This window comes from Leucopleurus acutus (genome assembly GCF_964270905.1).
Source record: "Leucopleurus acutus genome assembly, chromosome: 10".
NCBI classification, from domain to species: Eukaryota; Metazoa; Chordata; class Mammalia; order Artiodactyla; family Delphinidae; genus Leucopleurus; species Leucopleurus acutus.
In genome coordinates this window covers 85,040,419-85,068,256 of record NC_139153.1, presented here as the reverse complement: position 1 = coordinate 85,068,256, position 27,838 = coordinate 85,040,419, and the positions used below count along the sequence as shown (strand labels likewise).

At 39.6% G+C, this 27,838-nt stretch overlaps 1 protein-coding gene across 5 annotated transcripts in view; it reads left to right on the top strand.

Moving 5' to 3' along the window:
- Positions 1–27,838, top strand: part of CARMIL1 (capping protein regulator and myosin 1 linker 1) — a 323,350-nt gene that overhangs the window by 198,936 nt on the left and 96,576 nt on the right. For 4 of the 5 annotated variants that reach the window (XM_082847980.1, XM_082847981.1, XM_082847979.1 and 1 more), the window contains exons 13-21: positions 1,404–1,507; positions 3,922–3,999; positions 4,148–4,224; positions 7,224–7,328; positions 12,371–12,440; positions 20,905–20,986; positions 21,773–21,872; positions 21,973–22,027; positions 26,787–26,959. In XM_082847980.1, the coding sequence (XP_082704106.1) occupies positions 1,404–1,507; positions 3,922–3,999; positions 4,148–4,224; positions 7,224–7,328; positions 12,371–12,440; positions 20,905–20,986; positions 21,773–21,872; positions 21,973–22,027; positions 26,787–26,959 (844 nt within the window). Of the gene's footprint in view, positions 1–1,403; positions 1,508–3,921; positions 4,000–4,147; positions 4,225–7,223; positions 7,329–12,370; positions 12,441–19,311; positions 19,324–20,904; positions 20,987–21,772; positions 21,873–21,972; positions 22,028–26,786; positions 26,960–27,838 lie in introns of all 5 variants that reach the window. The other variant, XM_082847982.1, reaches the window with a different exon arrangement.

The window sequence follows — 27,838 nt, the reverse complement described above, 5'->3', positions numbered from 1 at the left end:
TGGCCAAGAAATTCTTCCATGTACTTAAGTAAAACATTTTCCCCTCTCTGCCTCTGAGTCTTCTCTCTACAAACCCAAATGGACACTCACCATCAAGAAATGGCTCAGTAGCCTTTATTGGACACACACTGGAGTTGGTTCTCTGTAACTCTCCAAAGCTGAAGGATGAGGTAGTGACCCCTGCATGAGTGCCATGCACCAAACGTTCTAAACGTGGAGCAGAGTACTTGTAACCCTCGGCTTTTTTTTTTTTCTTGGAGTGCCTCCTTGGGTCCTGCAGCCGTGACCAGTTCTGGCCTGACCCTCGCCCCTTATCCTGATGAAGGCTCTGTCCATGTGCAGGCAAAAACCCCGTTCCCTGTTTCCCTTTCGGGTGGTTAAGATAGGCTGGGATTTTCACGAAGAATTTTACTGAAAAACAAGAAAAACAGAATGATTTGTGAAAGTATACCCACCTTAGAAATAGCCGTATTTCCAAAGTATACGATTTAGAACCATGGACTTTCAGTAGAAACATGAAGAGAGCTTTGCAGTATCCGTATCCCAGTTATCTGAAGAATAATCATCAGTGATAATTGTGTGTATTGACCTCTTTGAATCCCAGGGAGGGACCAGCCTCTTCTGGGCTCCCATTTTGAAGTGACCCGATGAAAATCTACCCACCACAAGTTCCTGACTAACAGGCCTGTTTCAATTCCTGATACCCACAGATAGTAGACCATACCTCTCTCTGCACAGAATAATCTTACCCTCCTCATGTGTTCATTCTTTGTCTTTTGAGGTGGTATTATCAGTTTATTTCAGTTGACTTTAACTTGAACCATTTATGTTATGTATATAAATAGTGTGTAGAGTGTTAATTATCAGTTTTTCCTTTTGATTGCTTCTTCCATGGTGTACATGTCATTAGCTCTTTGTAAAGTCCATTTCAATCTAAATTTTGCCTTGAGTATATAATATGTTAAGTAGAGCAGTACATTCCTGTATTAACTTCCAAGTACTTTCAATAGCCTAAAGTACCTGAATTTTCATCTGCATGCTTTCAATACTGTACGTTAAGGCAAGAATCACCTGGCAGGATTAAGAGAAGGACTAAAACGCTCAGTTAGACTGCTTGCATCATTTTAAGACTTCAAAGTAAAATCCTTTCCCTCCACATCATTAGAAGTAGAGCAAAATGAAGTTGATTCTGTTTCTTTGTCCTACTCGGTGAGTTGGTCGTGTCTGTGACTAACCTGTTCTTCCTATCAAAAGACCATCCTAGAGCTGCCTTTTGGGGACAGGACTTACGGTTAACCTCAGTCCTGCAAGTTGATGGGGCTGCTAGACCATTTAAAGAAACTCACAAACCTCATTTTGGTTCCTGGAGTGGAAACTGAGCCTGGATCTCATCGATGTTGCAGGGGTGAATAGCCTTTCTCAGTCACTCAGTGCCAACCTGTTGACCGCCACCACTCTTAACCATCTGGACCTCTCAGGGAACATCCTTCGCGGAGATGACCTCTCGGTAGGTTTTCTTTTCCTTACTGCCATCTTCAAAGAAGCTGTACTTACTAACCCTGGAATAATTTCGAAACATATTTCCCCACATCTCCCTTTATCATGACACCTTCAAATCATTTAGTCACGAGCTTATGAAGAGTTTTTAGAGAAATGTTCCAGAGCCTTCCTTTACTAAATGTAGCCTATTGTAGAGATTTTATCCCCCCTCACTTAAGATTGTTGAAGTTTAAATTCTTTTTGGAAATACTTTTTCTGAAGGAATTTTTTTCTCCACTTCAGAACATTATTGCACCTGTTAAAATTGCCTGATAAGAAAGATTGGAAACGTAAAATGAATTATTTCATCATTAAATAATATTGTTAAGAAGACTGGTGGCTTTTTAAAAACATGGTTTGTGATGGAAAGGGGATATTGGGATGAACTTCAGTCCCATATTCCATGATTACAGTAGAGAGGGGGAGGGTTAGGAGTCAGCTGGGGCCACTCTTGAAAGTTTGAGTGTGAAGGCAAAAAGTTTCCCCTGAACTATAATAAGATTTTTCATGCAGCTGAATCAGTAATATAAATGTTTGGCAGATCTTATTGATACAGTGAATTAGGCATGATCTCATTGCCAGATGGGGTGAATAGTCCCCTCTAGTCACAGGATAGAATTTAGAAGAAATGCTCCCTTACCAATGGGGTGGGACCCACAGCACACGGACCTCTTCAAAGGACCTTAATTTACATTCCATTGCTTTATGGGAGTGAAAAACACTGTGACATGTATTCTCATTTCTCTTCTGTTTTCCTTTCCCTGTAAGACAGGGAATGTTGCCACAGCCCTCTTTGTAGTTATTTTCCTCTCCCTTACACCTGAACTCACTTACATAATATTAGTACTTGCTTCCTGGTGTGCCGTGACTTTTTCAGTGTGTTGTCCAATTGTAGTTGTCACTTTCACTGATGATTCATAAATCTGCTCCCTCCCAAGATGAAACAAGGAGTCCGATGTGAAACCACTAAAACATTACAGTGACAAACTAGCAGGGTAGAGAGAAAGGTAAAAGAAGAGCCTGAAGATTAAACAAGAAGGGTGCTAACATAGGGGCATTGATGGTCACCCAAGACAGCAAAGTAGCCAGCCAGGAGTCCTGTCCCAGCTCGCCTCTGGGGAAGGGCAAGTGGAATGATGAAGCCGAGTGACAGTGGGCTTCTAGCCCCGGCAGGCTGAGGTTCTGAGAGCCATTCAGCAGGTGCAGGGAGGGGCTTACCTGGCCCTGTGCTTTCCAGGAGAGCAGCCTAGCAGGGACTGCTGGAGAAGTGTTGGCCAGGTTGGGTCTTGTCACCACTTGAGGGTGATTAGAGCTTCCCCAGCTGGTGGCCAGGAGTAAACTCACAGGGCCAGGCAAAGACAGAGAATCAGATCTTCATTAAGTCAGAACAAGATTATTTTTCTGAATCAGAACTTTTCATAATACAGTACATTGTATGTCTGGTTATTCTAAAATACTTACAGGCCAGTCTTTTGCTATTCTGAATTCCTTGGTCAGGAGGAGTTTTCTCAAGCATCTATAGCTAAGCTGCTACACTTACGAGTCTTTGCCAAGGACTAGGACCTCTCAGTGTAAGCTTGTTTGTTTTTTGCAAGTATCTCGTGGCATCCAGTGAAGCAAAGCAGAATTCAGCTGTTTGCCTGGTGGCAGGAGCTGGGATTTGGTGGCTATTGGTGGATACTGGCGCCACCTGCTCACACAGGGCTATTAGAGAATAACAGAGAGTTCATTTTATTGTTTGGATAGCCTTGCACGGGGATGAGGGTATAGTTTAGGCATTGTGACACTCTAGAAACTGGAGGATCTTAGTTATAAGTGAGATTAAGAAAAAAAAAAAAGCCTAATAGTGCTGTCAGGCCCTTTCTTGTTAGATTTTGGAAGTAACTAAGGATAGAAAAATTATTTTCTTGAACTGAAGAGAGTATAGCCCGAGACCACCATCCTGTGGTCCAAATTCAAATTAGTGGCTCCTTAAACACTTTCAAAAGTGATTAGCATTTTGATAGGGTGGCTGCAATTCAGGTGGTATTTCAATCTCAGCAGTTAAAATTAATTAGCACTGTTCCAAATTGTGTAATAAAAATGGAGCTAATCAGGAAAACTGAGCCATGTGTAACAAAAAGGGGGTTTGGTAGCCAGGACTCCATTTGGCCTTTTTTAAACTTAAACATACTTTAAAATATTCTTTGGGATTTTGCTCTCAGGGAAGGTAATGGAATGACAGAAAATTCTGCCATTGTCTTGGGAAGAGTAGAGGATGATCCTCAGTGGATTTGGGCAACTTGTTTTTAAAATATTAACTTAACATCGTGTGTGCACGCGCGAGTGTGTGCATGTGTGTTTCTGGATCCTAACATATTCGGTTTTTGCTTTTTATTCAAGTCCATGTACAGTTTTTTGGCCCAGCCAAATGCCATTGCTCATCTGGATTTGTCCAATACAGAATGTTCCCTGGACATGGTAATATTTTTTTATATTGCTCGGGGGGGGGGGGTCTCAAATATGGGGGTCCCATATTTAGATGGGAAACAATGGGCTTTCTTCCCAATAAAATATTCTCCGAGTCCTAGAAATATTTGAAAATAAGAGAGCCTTGTTTCTTTCCCAGGTCTGTGGAGCTCTTCTCCGTGGCTGCCTTCAGTATTTAGCTGTGCTCAATCTCTCCAGAACTGTCTTTTCTCACCGGTATGGATTTATTCCTGCTATCATTCTCATCTAGGAGTGTCTTTCTCTCAGAGAAAGTTGTAGTGAGATGAAAACAGAGTGATAAAGGGTGAATGTTGTGCATGAAAGGGGATGGTCCTGAATCATTATCTATGAATATTAGACCTTGAAAGTTCAAGTTTTTATTATATCTTTTTTCCCTGCAGGACAATGTTATTATCAATAACTCCAGACTGCCTATATGAACGATGTAATAATGTACTATTTCTCATATGTGGACAGGCATTCTCTCTTAATATGGTAAAGACCCTTTTAGAAACTTCTGTGGGTGTTTCTCAATAATGCACTTTGAATTAAGTATCAGCTGTGTCTGGGAGATAAAGAGAATCGTCACCCCAGAGCTCATGCATTCTGATTTGTAGAAGTGGAGGGCCCGCCTAAGTACCTCACTTCTACCTTCCCGACTTAGAATTGTTTGCAAAATCAGGCAGTAGATTAGAAGCAAAAGTATTCACACACAGCAGCCACTTAGAATGGCAGAATGCAGAAGAATTATGAAAAGTACATGGGTTATGTAACTGTGGAATTCTGGAACCATCTAGTGTATTAATACAGTTCAACACTTACCATTTGTAATTATTACCGCAAGTCGTAAACAATATTTTAGTCATTATATGCTCTTTAATAACATGGAGAATTGCTTAATATTAGAAATACCTCCTTTTTTATTGGTTAACTTTTTGAAAACTTCACATATTCAAAGGGATAACAGTCACTTGTTTGGAAAATTCACAATTCAGCATGCTTTATTCTACAATTATGCCTCATAGTGAGTTATTCTATATTTTAAAGTATTCTTGGTCCATTACTTCTACAGTATGTAAATGTCTATGATAGCAAAAAAATATGCCACGTATACCTCAATAGGATAAGATCAGAGAGAGTAAAATGTAGGAGATAAAATGGTGGGAGAAGGTGAGAGTTTTCTAAGATACTTTATTTCAAAGGCCTTGGAGGGTATTAACTTGACCACCCAGACCACTCATGTATTTGAAGTCAGCTTATGAAGCCATGCTTTGGTGGAGCTATAATAGACTGAGGAACGGGGTTAGAAATGATATCATAGATGATAAGGATTTTCATCTAATCAGCTCTTTTGAATTCATACTACTGTGAATTCTGTGATGACTGGGCCTAAGTAGAGCTTTTAAGCTTATAGAGCTGGAATTGTGCTAACAAATTTCCTTGTCTTCCAAATGAGAGGCTGTGATTAAACTGTTTAGTACCCACTACCTTACCTAGATATAACCATAGAAAGCCCTTAGTAATTACGTAGAAATTGCTGCATTTACACTGAGTTGTGCATTATTAGCCAGGCTGTTCATACTTTGGTTCACAGATAATTTCATAAGTGTAGCAGTCAGGATAGGTCAGATTGTTCCAGTAACAAATGATCCCCCCAACCCACCACCCTCTCCACAGCTTTCAGCGACAGCAATTTTGCGACGTGTGCCTTATGGGTTAGCCACATCACTCTGGGAGGTAGAGCAGCCTCTTTCTAGTACGTTGACAGTCACATAGTAGAGGAGAAAGGATCATGGTAAAACTTGTCTCTGGAAATCACACACATCACTTCCACTCACATCCCATTGTACTTCAGGGAATACAAGGCAGGTTAATTTTTTTGTCTTTCCTGAGATTTTGGCTGCTAGCCACCCTCAATTTATTCATGTTACCAAGACCCCATTTCTGAAGTCTGCCAAAGTCTGCTCATCAGAAAAAGAATGTATATATATATGTATAACTGAGTCACTTCGCTATACAACAGTAATTAACACAACATTGTAATTCACCTTTACTTCAATTATTCAATTAAAAAAAAAGAAAAAGAAAATGAACACGATATACAAGCGTCTGTCGGGGACCAGAGTTGTTTTGAAACGTCTAATATGTATTCTACCAGAATTCTCTTTCCTCTTAAGTGTATTTTTCATCCTCTTAAATAGATATTCTGGTTGCTTAGGTATTTCTTCTCAGCCTGAAATTGTCCTGTTTTAAAACCTTTTTCAAATATTGACAGGTTTCCTAGACCTCTGTACGTAAAATATTGTTGAATGTTCTGTGGTTGAATTCGACCCCTAGGACGGCCTCTGCCCTGAGAGTCTATGATTCCCTCCACAGAATATGAATAACTCTCATTGAATAAGCGTTTACAATGCATCAGGCTAAGTGCTGTACTTACTCAGACCTTCCAACAATTCTATCAGATAGAACAAAACAAACAAAGCATTCGTATTCCAATTTTGACTCTGGAATCTTTTCTCAAATCCTCATAGTGTTGACTCTGTCTTCTTATTGAGTTGTATGATTTGATTCATATACTTCCCACTGGAATAGCAAGGGGACGTATTTGGAGGTTATACGCATTTCTTTTTGGAGTTTTGTCTTTATTCTAATATTTGGCCTGAAATAATTAGATCTGTGATATGGATATAAGAGCCGAGTAGGATATTTGTCATGCAGGCTTCTTGCCAATCAGACTTGACATCTGGTCACAATCCCGTTGCGTCTGAGACCTGCTGCATCTGAAAACATAGCCAAACACAGGTAGTGATCCTTAACAATCTGATGCCACCCAGTGGGAAGGCTCTTTAAATTGGTGAGAAATATGTATCTTCTTTGACTTATTTCTTAAAAATTCAAATATGGAGTCTCCTGAAGAACTAGGCGGGGGGAACACAATGAGTTCTTTGGCTACAAAGAATAGGAATAAAATGTTTTAAAGACTTAATGACATTTCTTAACCTCTCCTACATAATTTTCGAAAGTACGCTGAATTAATTTATTTAACTTTCAGACATTTTGTTTCTTTTTACCTTTAAATTTCTACTGAAACACAGCCAGTTCATGGATTATTTCACAGGGTTTGAATTTACCGATGAATAATTGTGCCAGTTTGGAAGTGGGGTGCAGAGATGGAAGTTTAACTGCATGTAAGACTCTCATGTTTTGTTTTTCAGGAAAGGAAAAGAAGCACCCCCATCTTTCAAGCAGTTTTTTAGTAGTTCTCTGGCTCTGATGCAAATCAACCTTTCAGGCACAAAACTGTCTCCTGAGCCCTTAAAGTGAGTGTTGAATTCATTTTTTCCAGAGCTTTTTAAAGTTCAATTTGTTATTAGGAATGTGCTTGAGGGAAGGGAAAAAGACGTACAATCCTAAGACAGACAAGGCAGATAAAAATGCCTTTTTACTTTGGGTCACAAAGGAAGTCAAATTCTTTCTGAGTACATTGTATGCTGTTGATATTATTGCATCTTCTATGAAAAAAAAATCTTCCTTTGGTTTGTGACCTTGGCAGTAGTCACTGATCTATAAAAGTTGTGTTTCTGGGTACCATCACCTTTCTTTTGACCTCTGTTCAGTCCATTTTAGGTATATTCTTGTGTGCATTTTAAAATCTATTCTCAATATTTCTACTAACAGTAATAATCAAAGGCTATACACATGTGTGCAGCAGAAACAATTTTTAGGTGCTTTGTTTTCTGAATTACCTAGGTATCTATTTGGTATTTTTACTTGGCAGGCAACTTATGGGTTAATATCCTTAGTGTAGGTGTCGTGGTAAAGTTGAACTTTTTAGAATAATTTGTTATCCTTGAATTTCTTTTCACCATTGCCAGAAATAATCAAAAGGACTATAGAATCTAATTCTCTCTGAGTCAAAAGAACATTTTCAAGTAGTTTTGAATATCTGCGTTGTCAGGTGTGTTCAAATGTATGCACAGATTTCTCCTTTCCTCAGCTGACATGTAAATCAGCATTCAATTTGTTCCCTTGCAATTTGTATGAAATGTTAAAATCGATGTCTGCTATTCGTTCTACTAGAAAGTTAATCATCTAATTTGTAAATTGCCTTTTCTTTGCTTTTTGAGAGGTGTGAGATTCTTGATTAGTTTTCTACAAAGTACCATATGACTAAAACAACGGAGGCCTTTAAGAACAGTTGATCCACCTGTGCAAAAAAAAAATCCTGATGTTATAGCGGCCTGTTTTTAAAAAAAAAAGAGGAAGAATTGAATCTTTGTAATAGAGATCTCTAAATATAATAGCTGCAAATTGTAAAAACGTGATTAGGCTGTATGGATGTTAATAAAGCTATCAGCATCAATATTCTAAAGGGGATCCATTATAATTTAACCATATTCATTCAACTGATATTTATTGAGCATTTACAACCGACTAGATGCCGGGAAGGCACTGAGTAGAAAGCAAAACCAGACTTGCTTTTATCACATCATATCAGCGGGAGATTAGCATATTCAGAGTAGTTTTAGCATAGGTACATGGTATGCTAATTCAATGTTGCTGGTTCCTGTAAAAGATAGAGTAGTTCTTCATTGATTAGTACAATTGATTTTATAGAATAATCCTCACCACAACAACACTGGATTTACTGTACTTTATTATAGGTCAGTGTTAAATCTTGTGACCTGTTGTTATTTATGTTAATGTTTAATAATAAATCAGTACTGGCAGACCTCGGAGATGTTGCGGGTTTGAAACGTTCCAGATCACTGCAATAAAGTGAATATTGCGATAAAGCGAGTCACACAAATTTGGGGGTTTCCCAGTGCATTTAAAAGTTACGTTTACACTATAGTGTAGTTTATTAAGTGTGCGATAGCATTATGTCCAAAAAAATGTACATATCTTAAATAAAAAACACTTTATTGCTAAACAGTGCTAACCATCATCTGAGCCATCAGCGAGTCGTAATCTTTTTGCTGGTGGAGGGTTTGAAATATTGTGAGAATTACCAAAATGTGACACAGAGACATGAAGTGAGCAAATGCTGTTGAAAAAGTGGCACCAATAGACTTGCTTCATGCGAACTGCCGTAAACCTTCAAGTTGTAAAAACACGCAACGCAGTATCTGTGAAATGTAATACGGTGAGGTATGCCCGTAGTCTCTTCAGGTCTGTGTTTTACTCAGTCAAAATTTTAATATGAGGAAAAAGTCTTCATGGCCAAAGATTCTGTAAACAAAATTCTGGATGTACATTTAATGTGATACTATAATTTGAAAAGATATAACAAAACTGAGGTGCTTGGGTTTGCCTGTGAGGGGGTGAGGATGGAAAGGAACTTGCCAAGCACTGCCCTAAGTTAGACACACAACTGGGTGCTTACCCACAAACTGTCACCTGCAGTGTTGACAACAGCCGTGGGAAGGCATTATCCCTATTTTACAGCTGAGGAAATGGAAGCTCAGAGAAGCTAAGTAATTTGTGAAAACTCACTGCCATCGCAGGTTGGGTTTTCTGGGAAGCCAAGTTAGAGATGCAGATTAGCATGTAGGATGTTTATTAGGAAGTGCTCTTGCAATCCCACCTGTGGAGGGGGAGCAGGAAGAAAGCAGGATGGGACAGAGGGCAAGTTGAACTGGGGCTATCACAGTGAAGACCTCAGCCAACCCGATGGGAGCTTTGTTGCTAGAATGTCCCTGAGCTGGGCGACGAGGCTGGGCCTGCATACCCCTGTGTTGATCAGTCCTTGGATACAGGCTGCCCCAAAGCAGATGTGACCTTGGGCCAGGCACTTGTCTTGGGCTGAGGCAGCCCCCAAAGAGGACCGACAGCTGAGGGGGCTCTGGGAGGTACATTGCAGAGTCCACTGCTGTCAGCCAGCGGACACTGGCTCAGTCCTGTTCCTAAACCCACGCTGTATCCCCAAGCACCAAGAGGGGCAGAGGGAGGCCCTCATCTCTTAAAGGGAGATCAGTAGCCATAAGAGAGAAAGCTAAAGAAATGCAGCTTCTCTTGATGTAATTGCTTATTTCATAATTGTGTTTTTCCTTGGAGGCTCTTTTCTGTCCACATTAAAGTATTTCAGGGCTTTTTAAGAACATGGTGACGCTGCCAGAGCCGTGGAGATGACATACAAATTCTTCTGTTAGACCTACTAGAGCATGGACTTGAGGATATGGGGAGGGGGAAGGGTGAGCTGTGACAAAGCGAGAGAGAGGCATGGACATATATACACTACCAAACGTAAGGTAGAAGCTAGTGGGAAGCAGCCGCAGAGCACAGGGATATCAGCTCGGTGCTTTGTGACCGCCTGGAGGGGTGGGATAGGGAGGCTGGGAGGGAGGGAGACGCAAGAGGGAAGAGATATGGGAACATATGTATAACTGATTCACTTTGTTATAAAGCAGAAACAAACAAACAAACAAATTCTTCTGTTAGTCAGTTTGGCGCTAATGATTGAGGACCAAGAGGATGGCGATGTGAAGGCAGTTCACTCTGGGTTAAAATAAACAACACACCTTGTGATGGAGTTTTCCCCCAGAGCCTGTGATGCTTTCTTGTAGTTGTTCTGTTTTGTTTTACTAGGGACAGTTTCTGTGGGTTATTTATATTTGTCTCATGAGTCGTTACCTCTTAATCATTGGCCTTCTGTAGTTAAGTATCTTAAAGGACACCATTTATTTCCTTGTCCTTAACCTACTCTTCAGAAAAGTAGGAGTTTTCCCTCCATCTAAGCATTATACAAATACAATGTTAAAATATGTGGCTAAGTCCTAGAAACTGAAAACTTAGAAATGTAGGGACCTGTTTGGTAATGTCCTGACTCTCCCATTTTGCTGATGAGAACCTGAGACACGGAGAGGAAAAGTGATGTCCTTCAGGCTACCCAGTGCTCAGTAACAGAATCAGGACCTGAGGACAGGCCTTTTGGTTCTTAGTACCAATAGCTTTCAGTAGCTCAATACTGCCCCCAAGAAAGAAAGGACGAAAAGGCACTTTTTAGGAAAAGAGAAACACTTGAATAATTAATTGAACAGAGGCACACACACAGATGAGACATGCCCAACCTTTTTCATAGGATAGTGTTTTAGAAGAGAGGACAGTGAACTGGATTAAAGGAACGAAGAGACAAAGAGACACGCAGTCTCCTCGACCTTCTTACCCACAGGGGTTGTTTTTGCCGCTGGGAACAGCCAAGTTCTTGCGCTCTGCCCACCTCGGGGATTCGCTCTCAGTGGATGAGACCAGAGAATCAGTGGATGGGGGAAAATCTCAGAGACTTTGGCATGAAGTAATTCCCTACTTTCCCACCTCCCCCTTCCCCTGGGGTATTTTTGGAGTCTGCTAGTAGAGGTGCCTTTCCTGGGAACATAGAGAACAGGTAGTCACCCCCAGGTGACAGGTGCCTTGGTTCTCCTCTGTAGTATTTACAACTGTCTGCCTTGCGTTATGGTTATTTGCACACATATTTGTTTCCTTTGCTTGAGATTGGCAGCCCTCTCCTGCTCATCTTTGTACTCCTCACAGGGCCTAGTTGAGGGTCTCTTTTCCTTTCGGTGTAATTAATGGATGTGGGTGCCTGTATGAAATTTTTGTTTCAAGCCTGTTCGGTGGTGTTGGACTTCATAGGACTGACTTGTAAAAGTGGAGTTAATTTATTCTCTTACCTGTGAGATCCATATGATGAGTCCAGTCTCTTCCATAAGCAGTTAAGAAAAATCCTTTGCGGAGTGGTGATGGTGTTTATCCTGTGCCCAGCTAGTAGCTGGATAGACAGGCAGGATCCTGCACTCAAACTCAAGACTAGTACCTTGTCTTCCATGCTGTACACCCTTACCCATCCCACCTCTGCGAGTCCTTTAACAAACTCATCTAGATATGATTTCACATCCTGGAATACTCTAGAGCCTGCCTTCCCCCATTAACATAACCCTTAGGGAAAACTAGCTTTACTTTGCTATTCTAATAACAATTGCCTAATAATATTCTAAACATTATTAAAGGTGTTCTCAAGCAGATGCAGGGGGGCAATTTCTCTGTGATGAACACAATTTAATTTCAGTGTGCAATTAGGAGCACTGTTGGTTTACTTCCTTAGGAATTAGCAACCCTGTCGGGTTTCGCATTTATGAGGGACCTGCTCTGTGTCAAACAGAAGAGTGTTTCCCTGTCATTTTTGTCACTACTCTTGGTGGGCGGAAATGCAGTTGGCATTTTAAAAAGTGAGACGCTGCTTGCTGCTTGACCTGTGATTCAGAAAAGGCCTTCTTCTTTCTCTGGGTTTTGTTCAGTGTGCTTACACATTTTTAGAGCAACAAGTGGAATTTTTATCTAAAGTGTGTGTGTTTCCTCCCCTCAGAGCGCTGTTATTGGGCCTGGCTTGTAATCATAATTTGAAGAGAGTTTCCCTTGATCTCAGCAACTGTGAGGTAAGAACACCTTTAGATGATGCACTAGAATAGATAATAGCCTGAAAATTGCTTTGTCTTTTTCCTGGAAACAGTGTGATACTGTGATTCCAGACGGTATACAAGGAGCAGAATAACACACTTTATAGAAATTTCTGATGTTCTGTATATTGTCAGTTTTATCTACAAACAGCCACGGAACACCATTCAGAAAGCAGTCAAATGTAATGACTTTTCCTTTTCTCCCCTTCTTCCTGCCAGTTGCTTAAGTATTTTATGATGAAACTTGGAGATATCAAGCCTTAAACTAGCTTTACCATCAGGAAAATTGTACCATACAGCCTTCCTTGCAGGGGCCAAGATGTGTACAGCCTAACTTGGATTTGGAGAGTGTGAAAGGGAAGATCTTTGTCATTAATTTTGCTTTTTAATATCTTCATTTTAAAGCAGGAAAATTAAGATGCTTCTCAAAATTATAGGAACTACAAGCAGTTTCTATCAAAGTACACACGGAAGAATTGAGACTAAAAGCTTCTACATTTTAGAGGGTACCTGAACTTTTTCGCTATCTTGAAACTTTTAGTTTGTGTGGAGATTAGTAAGAAAATACCCGGGTACAAACTATCCAGCTCTTTAGAGCCTGACTTTACCCACCGTGTCAAACGTGGTGCCTTTTCTCAGGGCTGGAGGTGGGAGTTTATTCATTCCTATTCTTGGGCCTTTATACCCACTCTTCTCTCTTTCTGGAACACTCCTGCCATGTCCCTCTTTTTCCCCAAGGCCTCCCTCTCTTTGAGGATCTAGTTCAGGTGCTGTCTCCTCTGTACCTGCATCAGATTCCTACTGTTTGATCTGAGTTTGGCCATGACTAGCTATGCAATCCTGGGTGAATTACTTGATAGCGTTACATCTCAATTTCTGCATTTGCAAAAAGGAAACATTAGTGCCTCTCCTAGTAGGTTGTTATGAGGTTTAAAAGGTTAAAAAGTAGGTTGTTATGAGGCTCTTCTTTGAAATGTGATGCTTAGATCGTCCGGTACCTATAAAGGTTGTTCCCTGTTGTTGCTTATCTGTCTGTACGTTTCTTCCCTGACTGCTTCAACACTTTGTGGTCTTATTTTTTTCTAATTGTCTAGTACTTAATGACGGTGACATGCATTTGGACACTGAACCACGTGTAGTGCCTTGCACAAGTATTAAATTGGCTCCTGTATGCTTTCCCAACTGGGCTGTGGCTTTATGGAAGGCAGTATTTGTGTCTTACTTTGCTTTGTGTTTCCTTTAGCCACTAACAAAATGCTGAGCAGTAAGCCAACACTAAATACTGAAGATTAATGCTTTACCTCTCGGAAAATTCTAGAAACTGACAAGTCTGAAATCAGCCATATAAATTGTTAGTGCAGGATTTTTTATTAATTTTGAGCTGGGGTGAATGCCAACTGTGTGTGATTTACTAGTCTTTTTGTTTGTTGGGGGGAGTGGGGGGAAGGGAAAATCTTAAAAACCTAACCTGGCATTGTGAAATTTTCATGTACAAATTAATGCTCTTTCATTTATAAAGGCAGACCGTAAAACAGAAACTAGCTCTGGTAATATGAATTAATTATTTGTTTACCAGCACTTAATATTAAGGGCATGCCAATAATAAAAATTCCTTATGAGGGAAGGCGTAAGATGAATGAGGATAGAAAGGGTTATTCTATTAAAAAAGCAAGTTGGTGTAACCTTGATTGCTGTTAGATCAAAATACTGAATTAGCAATAACCCATATGCTTTACTATCCTGATTAAAGATCACGATTGCTACCAATATAACATCATTCATTTAATTCTGTAATCAAAACTGGAATGGACATAAGTGATCATCTGATTCTCATGCTTATTGATGAGGAAACTGAGGTCTAAAGAAGCTGAAATAATCCAGCTCACTAATGGCAGAGTCATAATCAAAGTGTGCTCTCCCGATTGTTGTTAATACTAGTAATTATTGGAATATCATACAATTAGACATTTTCTCCTCAAATAAGTTGATAGGTACCATATGCCCAAAGAACACTGTGTTAGATTGTCACACAGCTTCTTTTTTAAACTCCTTTGTGATCCTATTCAGAGTAACTTTCAGAGACAGTTATATTTGGTGAACCATATAAAACTGACATTTCTGTGGGTCATAAATGGCAGACAACTATGGAGAACAGTTTGGAGGTTCCTTAAAAAACTAAATATAGAACTACCATATGACCCAGCAATCCCACTACTGGGCATATACCCTGAGAAACCCATAATTCAAAAAGAGTCATGTACCACAATGTTCACTGCGGCACTATGTACAATAGCCAGGACATGGAAGCAACCTGAGTGTCCATTGACATATACAATGGAATATTACTCAGCCATAAAAATAAATGAAATTGAGTTATTTGTAGTGAGGTGGGTGGACCTAGAGTCTGTCATAAAGAGTGAAGTAAGTCAGAAAGAGAAAAACAAATACCACATGCTAACACATATATATGGAATCTAAAAAAAAAAAAAGGTTCTGAAGAATCTAGGGGCAGGACAGGAATAAAGATTCAGAAGTAGAGAATGGACTTGAGGACACGGGGAGGGGGAAGGGTAAGCTGGGACGAAATGAGAGAGTGGCATGGACATATATACACTACCAAATGTAAAATAGATAGCTAGTGGGAAGCAGCCACATAGCATAGGGAGATCAGCTCGGTGCTTTGTGACCACCTAGAGGGGTGGGATAGGGAGGGTGGGAGGGAGACGCAAGAGGGAGGAGATATGGGGATATATGTATATGTATAGCTGATTCACTTTGTTATAAAGCAGAAACTAACACACCATTGTAAAGCAATTATGCTCCAATAAAGATGTTAAAAAAATATTTTACACAAATGGAAGAAAAAAGTGGCAGACTATTGGCAGCTTCATGTGGATCCATCAAATGCTAGTAGACGTTTTCCTTTATAATTTTTTTAATAAAGCAGGAATCCAGATCAAATTCTGATGGTAGGATTGACCATTATTGTGATGATAATTCCAACTTCATTTTGGCCATTCATTTGTGAATTATATGATAAAATGATACTGCTGAGGTGGGGACCCCTTAATACTACCTTAGTGCCATGTTCCACCATCTTACAGCTTGAAGCACAGTACTGGTGACCACGTTTATTAAGTCACACATTGTATTGCTGCTCATAAAAATTAATGAAACACAAAATTATTTTTGTAAATTAAGGTGTCTTGTGACATTTTTCTTCTTAAAGCTAGATGTCCAGGTTTAACTAGGTTTCACTTTGCTCATCTCCATGATACAGTAAACCCCTTTCCTATAAAGGTACTAGAAGTTACAGTGTTTTCTGTTTAGAATGCTTGGCACTTAGAGTATTAACTCCTACTCCTTAAATCATTCATTGCTTCAGAATTTATGTAATGCTCTTGGAAAAAAGCGTTCACTAACTTGGAAGTTTAAGATTATGCATATGTGTATTTTTTCTGTTCATTCTCTATTTAGCCACAGTAGACACAGCCTTCTTTACTCTTATTATCATGCCAGTCAAAACCACGGAAGAATTCATCACTTAATGATGAATAAAAAGAAACTGATGATCAGATAAATGCCCCCACCTGTGGTGGGTTGGGGGGAAAGAAGCTTCACCCTGATGCCATAATCATCTCGGGAAGTCATTTCTACAGGGGTGGCTTACTCAAGGTGAGGGACTGACAGACCTAAAAGGTCAAATGTCTGTTGTATAATACTGGGGAGTTTCAGATGTGGGCGCTGTATGAGTTCAGTGCCCCCTACAGGTACCTCTAAGTACAATAGTCTACCCAAACCATGGAAGCAGAGGACAAATGTGAAATACGTTGAAAATTTTTTTCATATTTATAAATAGATTACTTATTTTATTATAAAACAGCTGCTCTCCACTGATTAACTTTAAAATTAGGTTTATATGTGTGTCATAGAAAGTAAACGACCATCATCTAAAATCGTGGTTGAGTTTATTTGGAGGAGAGAGACTGTAACCTTGAAACAGGAATTAAAAGTGTCTAGACAGGAAACTTAGAATAACTTTCCTTAAGCAGATTATTTTGTTTTTACCATTTACTGATTCCTTTACTCTTCACGTTTACCTATCTTGGTGCATTACCCTTCAGTACTGCCCTGAAAGAGGCATTTCACATTCATCAGTTTGAATGAGAGAGATTCACACTTCATGCTATTAAAGAAAAAAGTGTCATGCAGATATTTATAAATTACGGAGTTGCTTTCCTACAACACAAACATCCTGGATATTTAGAAACTTCAAAATTTGGGGCTGTAATCTTTTGCTCTGTGAGGGCTCAGCTAGTCAGTACTGAAATTAACCTTTCATTTACAGATAACTTCTCTACTTAGAGAAAAAACTTACCTGTTTCACATTAATTATGTTATCATTTCATTTTCTTGGTCTTTTAGTATCAGAAAAGTTTTCTTTGAGAAGAATAAGAAAATGACTCCAAGTAGTCATGGAAGGAAAGAGAGTATCATAGCAAACAAAGGGTGGGCACTTTGGAATCCAAGACGTTCCCTTCTTTCAGCCCTCATTTTTCACCTGCGGAATGGGGATTATACAGTCATCCCTCAGTATCCGCCGGGGATGGGTTCGGGGAGCTCCCACAGATATCAAAATGCACAGATGCTCAAGTCCCCCATGTGATATAGTGGAGCACAATAAATACAGTTGGCTTCCATATCTGCAGGTTTTATATCTGCTTATTCAACCAACCTAGGACTGAAATTTCACAGAGGGCCGACTGTAATAGTTTGCTGAGATAGTATTTGGCACAGTGCCAAGCCTAGGGTAACTATCTTTATGAAACTGTTTTTTAAAAAATCACCTTCAAAGTTGTTTTAAATCTCTCAAGAATAATTAGTCTCATCAATTTATAGGCACACCTGGTTTTGGACACAAAACAGCATTACCCTCTACGGCCAGGCTCTGAATGGCCCGGGGCTGATCCCAACTCACTCTCAAAGCATAAGGACTTAGCATCTGTGCAGGTGTTCAGAGAAATGTGTATGTTCCCTTGTCTTCAAGGTTAGTTCAAAAACAAGAGTTTCAAAACTCTTTTATATATGGTGATAGTGATGTTGACGTTCATATGCATTCTCCCCATGTACCCCTCTGCCTGAAAGGAGGCAATGGGTGTATGCATCCTGGTATGTGTTTAAAAATCTTATTACTTCATAGTCATACTTCAAGGGAAGAATAAGTCAGTGCTGGGACTGAATTCTTCAAGCTTAATCTCCTTCCAGGTGAGAGAGGAAAATCTCTGATACTTCAGAGAAGACGTAAAGGCTAGCCATAACTGAGGATTTGTTGCAGTCTGGATGTGGGAGTTGGTTCTTTTAAGGAGAAATTTACCTGCACATTATGCCATATTCGTTGCAATGTGCTTTGATGATGAGTAGAAAAAAAGAGCATCAGATATTAAAATTCGTAACAAGTAGGACATTGCAGCAAGTCAGTAGTAACTTTTCAGACAGTTCCACTCAATTTGATAGTCATTCAGCTTTGAGGTGAGAAGGCGGGTTTGCGTGTGTGTGTTGAGCATCACCGTTGCTGTACCCCTTCTATCACTTTCCTATTAGGCTGGGTGTGGAATGCAAAATGGAAAATGTTTCACCACAGGATGGACATAAGCAATATAATGCATGCAACTGTTTGGAAATGCAAGTATTTCCATTCTCTTGGAAATGACAGTATATATATAGTTGACCCGTGAACAACACAGGTTTGAACTGCATGGGTCCACTTACACGTGGATTTCTTTTCACTAAATACCTTCTACAGTAGTACATCGTGGTTGGTTGAATCTGCACGTGGGGAAGGAACCACGGATACTGAGGGCCGACTGTAAAGTTATACTTGGATTTCTGATTGTGTGGAGGGTTGGCCCCCCGCAACTCCCCTCACCCCAGAGGTGTTCAAGGGTCAATTGTATTATATATCTTTCTTGGGTTCTAAATTACCTTTTGGCATCAAACCCTGCTAGTGAGGATATGTTGAACTGGATCACGTCAAACCATTTTCTGTTCTTGGAGAATCTTACAGTATTCACAGTTCCATGTGAGAAAATTTCCCAGGATGGAAATTATTTTTTCATTAAAAATGGAACCCCTATAGAGGACAAGTGATAAATAGGGAGGTCATTTTATATTTAAACCTGTAATATTTGCCACCTCTTTTTAAATGGCCAGTGCTCTTGAGGAAGGAAAATGAATTATTAAAAGTTCTCTAGATTATAGTTTCCTTGTTTCTGTACCCATGATGGATGTTTTTGTATTAGATAGAACTATTCACTTAGAACTATGAGTAACAGCTGAAATATTCCACCTTCCTTGAGTGAGACCACACTTCTCTCTTGAAAGAAATGTGATTTTATTTTTAACATTTCAAAAAGTATTGAGTGATTCAGTCACGTTTACTCCTCTTTGATCTTGCACTCTTTTTAAATAATGCTGGTGTGTGGGATCCAAATGAGGGTAATTTAAAACCAGTTTCACATGCATACATGCAGACACAGCCTCTAATTATGCAAATTTGTTTAAAAGGATTTTCATTTACAGTAATGGAAAAGCTTTTACTGTTTTGGGAAAGCCTTAAGCTTTGGGGGAATTTTAGGCATCTAATAACCTGTGAGTTCAATCGAATGTTCTTGTGACTGAAGGTCAGTTATTTTCTTATTTAAGTTTTGGATTTTTGTTTTGGGAGTTTATTTTAGTTGAAGTGTTTTTTCTGACTCTGCCTTTTTACATCGTGTGTTGATAGACGTCTACTTCTCTGTTCTTATTCTGCTTACTTAACATTTTTTGTTTTTTCTCCTTGGGCTTTCCTTAGCTTGGCCATTGTGTAAGTACTTTATGAATCAATAAATTAGGGTATGTTGACATTTTTTAGTATTGGAAAATGTTAGTATATGCTACAAGTATCAGTCAGGAGTATTTGTAAAATAAACAGAATTGAGCACTGAAATCTCACCTTTGTTTTCCATTTTTGCAAATGGACTATTTTTACTATACATTATAATAAGAAGTAGAGATTTTGTGTAGAAATTTGACTTCTCAACAGAGAAATCACTAACAGCAAATAATGAAATTGTAAAAACTTATGTTTGTCTTCTCAAAAGCATAATTTTTTTCACGCTCTGAAAATCAAATTATATTCCTTGGAAGTGTATGCCTAAATTATTTCTTGCTTTAATGTTGACATAGTCTACATATAACATTCACTTCTTCAAATATTAACGAACTGTGACCTGGAACAGTGTTTCTCAAATCTATTTGTGAAGAACCTGGTTGTTGTTTTTAAATTTACAGCCAATCATAAACCAGTACTTTGGCAAAAATATAATAAAAATGGCCATAGCTCCACACACTGGATTCGTAGCCCTGCAGCTGTGGAGTTGGTTGGCCTTGGTTTCCCTGAAGCGTGTAGACCAGCCTCCTGGGGAGGTCTGCCTCTGTGTGACACTCCCCGTCAGAGTTCACATCAGGCACCTCACCGTGACCTGCTGTTACCTGAAAAAGTAGAAAGGACTGAATTTAAACACTCCAGCTGAAATACTCCTGAATAAAGCAATTCCAAAGATCTGTGCAAAATTCTACTTAACATGTAAGCAGCCAGGGAAATTGGCAGGGTTTGGTCCAGAGTACCGCAGACATATTTCATCTAAAATAGTGAAATAAGGATTCTTTAAATTTTTACATCAAAACTTGAACAAGTAGAAAGTATTATCAATTTGGTGTAGAATTTTTACATAAATTTAAATTTTCTTAAGTGAATAGAGAAACTACCATGTTCCTTGGCACATAGTAGGTTCCCAATAAATGAATTTCTTTTCCCTTATTAGATTGTAAGTTTACTGAACAAAGGGCCACAGCTTGGGAAACTGCATCCTGCACAGTGTTTTACACATAGTAGGAACTCAGATAGTTGCTGAATGGAAAACAAAAATACTCTGACCTCTGTAAAATATGCTTTTGGTTTTATGGGAAAAGATGAAAAGGGTTTTATAGGTCTTTACTGTCTCCTTTGGTTGTTTTGCTGCTACATGGTGGAGAGTTATACCTTGAAATCTGTAATAATCAAATAAAATAGTAGCAGTTTCTAATGTATAAAAGGGATTTGTTAGCTTTCCAAAAGTCAGAAATGAAGAAAATTCTTGTGTGTTGACGGAGACCATCTTGGCAATGGTGATGTGGAGTGGCCTCTGTCTTCTGATTCTTTTTCTAATGATTTTCAGACTTACGTGAGATGGGAAACCATATAATGACTAGTGATTAGCTTTTTACATTGATGATAGCTTTTTTGGAGTTGATAAGTTTTCACTTTTTCTTTGGTGCTAAGTTTGAGACTGTATCTCCTATTTTTCATTTTTTTGGCTTTACCCCTCCAGTGACCACTTTACCTGTTCGGTTTGTGTTTCTCTAGCTGAGATCTGGAGGTGCGCAGGTATTAGAAGGCTGCATCGCCGAAATCCACAACATCACCAGCCTAGACATCTCCGATAATGGTAAGTCAGAAATCAGAGAAGAAAAGACATAGAAATGTTATTTGAAGCAAGTTGGTAAAGGGAAAATAATCTTCTAGCCCAATCTAGATGACACCTTAATAAAATTATTTCACTTCTTGACTAGAGGACCTTTTAATTCAACAGAGTTTATTTATGGAATAATTCTGTGCCAAAGTCTTACTAAGATTTTTCCATGGCCAAAAATGAAAAGTCTATGCAGTAAAACAGTTCAGACCAAACAAAAAAAAACTTGTCATCAATACATTGATAAAGATCTGAGTCCAACCTTTTGCATGCTTAGTGGTAATAAAATTGAGGTCTTGTTTATTTATTCAGAAACTTGTTCCATTAGCTTTATTTCTACTGGTTACATTAACATGTGCGTATGAACTTGCATAGACAAGAATGCAGTATGAATTTGCATAGACAACTTTAACTGCAGTTACCTCCCAGTGAACAGTATGTCAGAATCTTCTTTCACAAAGGGATGGGGAGAGATGAAATTTTCTGCTGTCATGCCTCCCCGTTCCTTGTTGACTTTATTTAGCCACTGATTGCATAAGAGATTTAGGTAAGTCTTTGTGGAGAATGAGTTTATCCCTGTGAAATAAGAGGACACAGAGTACCTTTGGTGGGGGGTTGGGGGAAAAAGGATTAGCATCTCAGAACTCTCAGGACAGTACAGAAAGTCATCCACTGCCTTGCACCTTTGTTTAATTGTGCTGCACCTGAGAATTTATTTATCCACATGTGTGTTGATTCTCCATTTACTCTGATTCTTTCCAGGTTTAGAATCTGACCTATCTACCTTAATAGTGTGGCTCAGTAAAAACAGATCCATACAACACCTGGCGTTAGGCAAAAATTTTAATAATATGAAATCCAAGTAAGAGTTTTGCATTTTTTATATGACAATGATGAAAATAACCAGCCTCCTGAAAGCTTTTGATTTGATTCCACTGTCCACATCTTTAAAATCTCTTTAGAAATCTGACACCTGTGTTGGACAACTTAGTACAGATGATTCAAGATGAAGAATCAGTGAGTATTACTTTTAACACTCTTGCCTAAAATCTGCCGTTTGTTGCTGTTCTTACGAATTATGTCTGCTGGGTTAATGCAGATATGCTTTCAGATAATTTTATCTCTGTATACATTTTCTATTGTTATTGTTTTTAAGTGCAATAAATATTTATGCTTTAGTACAGTTTTAGAGAGTACTTAAAATTTACCTACTTTCACTTTATTCAGCTTATCACTAATTAAAGGAAGATTGTAACTAATAGATGAAAAGACGTATACATTGACTCCTAAGCCCATCTTTTAGTAAGCCTTACTACTTCCTAGCTTCAGCTAATACACTAATCTGCAAGTGTGAATTTTTACTCTCTAGTTGACTTTATAACCTTCTATCATGTTGAGAAGCATCATGTTGCTAATTTGAATTTCATCTAGTAATTATGCAGAATTACAAGAGACTAAGAAAGTTGTCCCCCATCTTAAATTGTGTCTAGAACTCTAATAATCCTTCTTCTATTTTAATTCCCTTTAGTTGTTCCTGGCTAAGACTTGGTTCAGGGTAAAGAAATTTAATTTCACATAGTATCCTATTTGGCTGCCCTTAGAAATGCATTAGGATAAAGGAAGATATTTTATGGACAAAGTGAGAAGCGCTCTACCATTAATTCCTTTCATTTAAACCTGGTGCATCACATCTTATATTTTACTAATGCTCTTTAAGATTTTGTCCCTTTCCTATCTTAGTCCTATTCAGCCACCGAAGAGCTTTTATGGTTCCTAAAATCCAAATCAATTTGTATAATGAAGATTCATATTATTCATGTTTGGTGATAGCTACTTTTGTAGGTTATAAGAGTGATTTCCTGTATTAATCATGTGAGATATGTCACATTTAAAAAAAGTATCATTTCGGGACTTCCCTGGCAGTCCAGTGGTTAAGACATTGCCTTCCAGTGCAGGGGGTGCAGGTTCAATCCCTGGTGGGGAAACTAAGATCCCACATGCCTCGCGGCCAAAAAACCAAAACATAAAACAGAAGCAATATTGTACCATATTCAATAAAGACTTTTAAAATGGTCCACATCAAAAAAAAAATCTTTAAAAGCAAAAAGTATCATTTCCCATTTTGAATTCACACAGGGTTATAGCAAATTCTACTATAACTGTAAGCTAAACTTTTGGAGGAAGCCATGCGGTCAGGAGAGATGGAGACTGGTACTTTTCCTTGCTTACCCTTGCCCACATCTCTTTGTGGAGCTCTGACCTGGAGGGCAGGAGAAAATTCTGTTGTCCTGCCGCTTCATTGTGTGGATATAATTTCCAACCTGTGGACTAGAAATGAAACTCATTATTATTTAATGAATTCAGACACTTCTCTTTGTCCTCATTTGCTAATAAACCCCATATTTTGTACTCTTATACTGGGTTATTAAAGTTAGAGGCATAATTAGAATGTAATTTACACTTTTCAGAATCATGCAGTTTGTTTTACATATTTAATTTGACTTTATACCACCCTGCTGTATTTGAGATTTTGATTTCCTAGTACTGGCCCAGTTTTAAAAGGTTGGGGAAGCCAGTATTGCAGAATCATATATATATATATATATATATATATATATATATTTTTTTTTTTTTTTTTTGCGGTACACGGGCCTCTCACTGTTGTGGCCTCTCCTGTTGCGGAGCACAGGCTCCGGACGCGGAGGCTCAGCGGCCATGGCTCACGGGCCCAGCCGCTCTGCGGCATGTGGGATCTTCCCGGACCGGGGCACGAACCCGCGTCCCCTGCATGGGCAGGCGGACTCTCAACCACTGCGCCACCAGGGAAGCCCTGCAGAATCATACTTAATAATCATTCCCAAATATTTGTTCCTTAGCACATATTTCAGGAAAATTTATATGTTATGAAAAATATATTTCTTAATTTCATGTTTTGCTTATTACACGAGGGTCTTCAAACTCTGTTCCTATAATTTTCAAAGTCTCTTACTCAAAGATAATCTTGATATTTAAAGTACACCTAAAAACATATTCGCAGATGGTAAAGTCTGCTACAAAAATGTGAACTCTGTTATAAATTTGAAAAATTGCCACTAATAATGTACAGTGAAAAGCCTTTTATGTTCATGTCACAGAAAAGTAGGTGGCTTTTTCAATAAGTAATTACATTCTTTTTATCCTTTTTCTACTTCTGAATCAGTAATGTGCAAAACTATTTAAAATGATTAGGAGTTCAGTCTTGTGACTATAAAAATTCCACCCATAACTGGCGCCATTGGGCTCATTTTTCGGTTTTATTTTTTTAAAGGTTTCTACATATAAAAAGTAAACTCTTTGCTTTTTACATTCTGACCTGTGTCTGTAGAGCTTATTCTTAGACAGTGTGTGGAATACTTTATTCTCCCAATATTGCACAGTATGTTCACTTGGACAACCTAGACACACGGGCTCCCGTGTCACCTTCAGCTCTAGACAGTGGTTGTCAGGCTGCTGCTCCCAGATTCGAGGGACGGTAACACTGAGGGGCCAAGATGACAGGGACTCTTGTTCTGGAGTATTACATACAAGCCTGTGTTGTGAACAATACAACAGTATGTGTTTGTCCTGGGAATCCCTGTAGCAAGGAGACAGATTGTCAGATTAGGCGTGTTCAGCTAGGAACAGGAATAGTAAGATTTCAAATAGTAATGTTACCTGGAAGTGCAGTAAATCAGGAAGGGATGACCTTATAAATATGCATGCAATTCCGGCTGTTCTGTTCGCATTAATGGCTCTGCCTATTACTTTTAAGTGTTAACTGGGGTGTATTAGGGTTTGAATATAGTACTGGAATTGGTGCTCTCCAGCTTGGAGACTTGCCAGTTTTCCAGTATGAGGAAGAAGCTGTAATGTGTCATTTTTGTAGGCGTTGAATAGAGCTTATTGAAATGATGGGAGATGCGATTACAGCTTTTTATTAAAGCAGCATTGCTTATGTTTTCATTTAAAACATGAAGTTTCCTGAGTCTGAAGCGTTTTTCGTTGAGTTTTTTTTTCTATCTACTGGAACGTAGACTCTTAAGAAAATTGAAGCTCCCTCCCTAAACCTGCCTGAGTCTAAGATTATGCAGGCTTTTGGGCTGAGGTTTTAATTGACTTAGCACTTACTATGCCATTTAACCTTAAGAAATTTGATTCTAATTTATATAATATTACCTTTTGATTTTACCATAGATGTATTACGTTTAGAAAACATGGTCAAATTTGGACAATAAGGACAATCACTCGGGAAAAGTAGAACCAAATGCATAATGCCAGTTTGTGGACATACGAGTCTTGAAACTTGTCAACACTCTCATTCTGCCTCCTGAGCCTTTTGGCAGATGTGCCTGGAACAGGTGTTCTATTAGAAGTCCATGTTCAGTGGTTAAGTGGACACGAATACACCCCACGATTTGTGCGGGGGTCCTACAGACCACCTAGGCACATCTCAAGAACCCCAGTCCCACGGGCCACCATGGAACCTGGTCATAGATGATCCTAGAAGCTGCTTCCAGCATCCATCTCCTGTAATGTCCGAACTGCTCATGGAGTTAGCATGTACAGTTGTTGAATACGGCTGGGCCAGTGTAGACCACCGCAGGCAACCCAGAAGGCATCCAAATCCCCTGGAGAAGTCTTAGTTCTGACTTTTAGAGCAACCTTGGCTTAAGTCCTGGAATTCGCACCACCTCATTAATTCAGTTGTGGCTGTAATCAGGGATTGCAATTTAAATACCCACAGGGCTAGGAAGGTGACATAAACACGTGTGAGCTGGGTGTAAGTAGGGAGCCCATTCTTTTTTTTTTTTTTTTGGTCAGATACTCTGTAGGCCAAACAAAACATGCCTCCAGGCAGAGGGTTCTCAGTCTCTGGTTTAAATAGACAGTGAGTGGATTGGCTCGGGTTCACCACACAGCTTACAGTAATGAAAAGGTCACACACATTTGACTTTTTGTTTTTAAATTGTAAGTGTGTCTTTTGATTGGATCTTATAAGACAAAGCTAAGAGTGAGGATCAAAAAGATCTAGGATAAGCCAATAAGGGCAATGTTGTGTAGGAGCTGAAAACACAAAATCTGTAACCAGTCTGTCCGGTTCCTGTTCAGCTACTTTCTGTGTGACCTTGGTTGAATCACTTAACCTTTTGTTTCTTACTTGAGAAGTAGGATAACAATACCTAATATAATAATACCTAAGTATTGGGTTACTGGGAGGATTAAATGAGGAAATATATGTAAAAAGCTTAAATAGTGGTTAAGTGTTCAATAAATGTCAGTTATAATTGATCTTGGCTGGGTTTTATTTTGCATTTACTACTTCTAGTAATTTAGTACTAGTATTCCTCTACTAGTATTTTAAGACGTCCTTCTACCTTGCATAGAAATAAAATGGGCCAAGGGATAGTGTTGCCATACTGAAGTGCAGACGTTTCTGTGTAGTATTTTTATTTCTTTCCTCCCATCCTCCACTTCAAAAGAGCTGGCATCTGCCACTCTGGGTATCTTTCCACAGCTTCCCTTAGAAGAGAGGTGGCTGATATTCAACATTAAGACACAAGCTCTTCATGTTTGACTCCAAGGGTCCAGAACCTTCAGGTCCCATTCATCAGTGTCTTTTGGCCAGAAGTTTCCAAATGAGGCACTTTGTGTTTGTGCGGTGGGTCCCTCCCCTGATGGTTCTCCATGAAGTGGGTCCCAGCGAGCGGCAGCAGCTCTGACAACACTGTGTGAGCGCTGCCTGGTGTTCCCTCCACAGCCTCTGCAGTCCTTGTCCCTGGCTGACTCGAAACTCAAGAACGAGGTCACCATCATCATCAATGCCCTGGGAAGCAACACCTCCCTGACCACAGTGGACATCAGTGGGAATGGCATGGGGGACATGGGGGCAAAGATGCTGGCCAAAGCGCTGCAGATCAACACCAAGCTCAGGTACGCAGGCCGGGCCCTCAGCCCCGAGGAGTGGATGCTGGTTCAAAGGAAGGTCTGGAAGAGGGTCTGACCCAGCAACCACTGGGGGGCCGGCTGTGTTCGTGTGAGGCCTGAGTTTCCCAGGCGACCAGCTGGGGAGCAGAAGCGACAGCTTCAAGTCTTTTTTCAAAATATGGAGGAGGGTGTTCCCAAATTTAGACACAGTCATTCCTTCAAACTGCTGTCTTAAAGATTTCCACTATGAGGTAAACCCGGCTGAGAACCATTGCAGTTTCCCATTTCACAGCAGCATTGGCAGCTGACTGATGTGTCCGGAAAGGCAGGGGGCAGCAGAGGAGGGGTTTGGGGGCAGAGCTGGGAAGACTGGAGGAATAACACGAGGGGCTTCCCTGTACTTGGTTGTGAGCCCAGCGTCTTATCTTCCCTTCCCACTCCTGCGACATAAAGACCTAAAACCCAAGGGATCCATGAAGTCCACTGTGTCAAAGGCAAGTTTGTACTGGATGCTAACTCTTCTGTTCAGTGGTTTTCATCCGTAGTGCTTCCCAAGCATGGCTTTTCTTAAGGATGAGCTATGCAGTAACCACTTCTCTTAGGGACTAGTTATCTGGTAACCATGTTTACCATCCATCGTTAGAGAGACCCAGTTGCTACCTAGCCCGGCAGTCTGGTGAAGGAAGAGTTAATAATTCACACTGCTCCTCGAGGGCTTTTTCTGGCTGTTTCCCTTGCTTCCCAGTGCAAGGCAGAGCCCGCACCTTCCGTCTAAACTGAAGGCAAAAGCGAAAATCTGCCGCAGTTTCTTTGAAGGTCAGTGTGTACGTGAAGAAGGTCGTTGAGATTAGGAAGAGAAAGAAAGCAATTAGAGGTTGTGAGCCT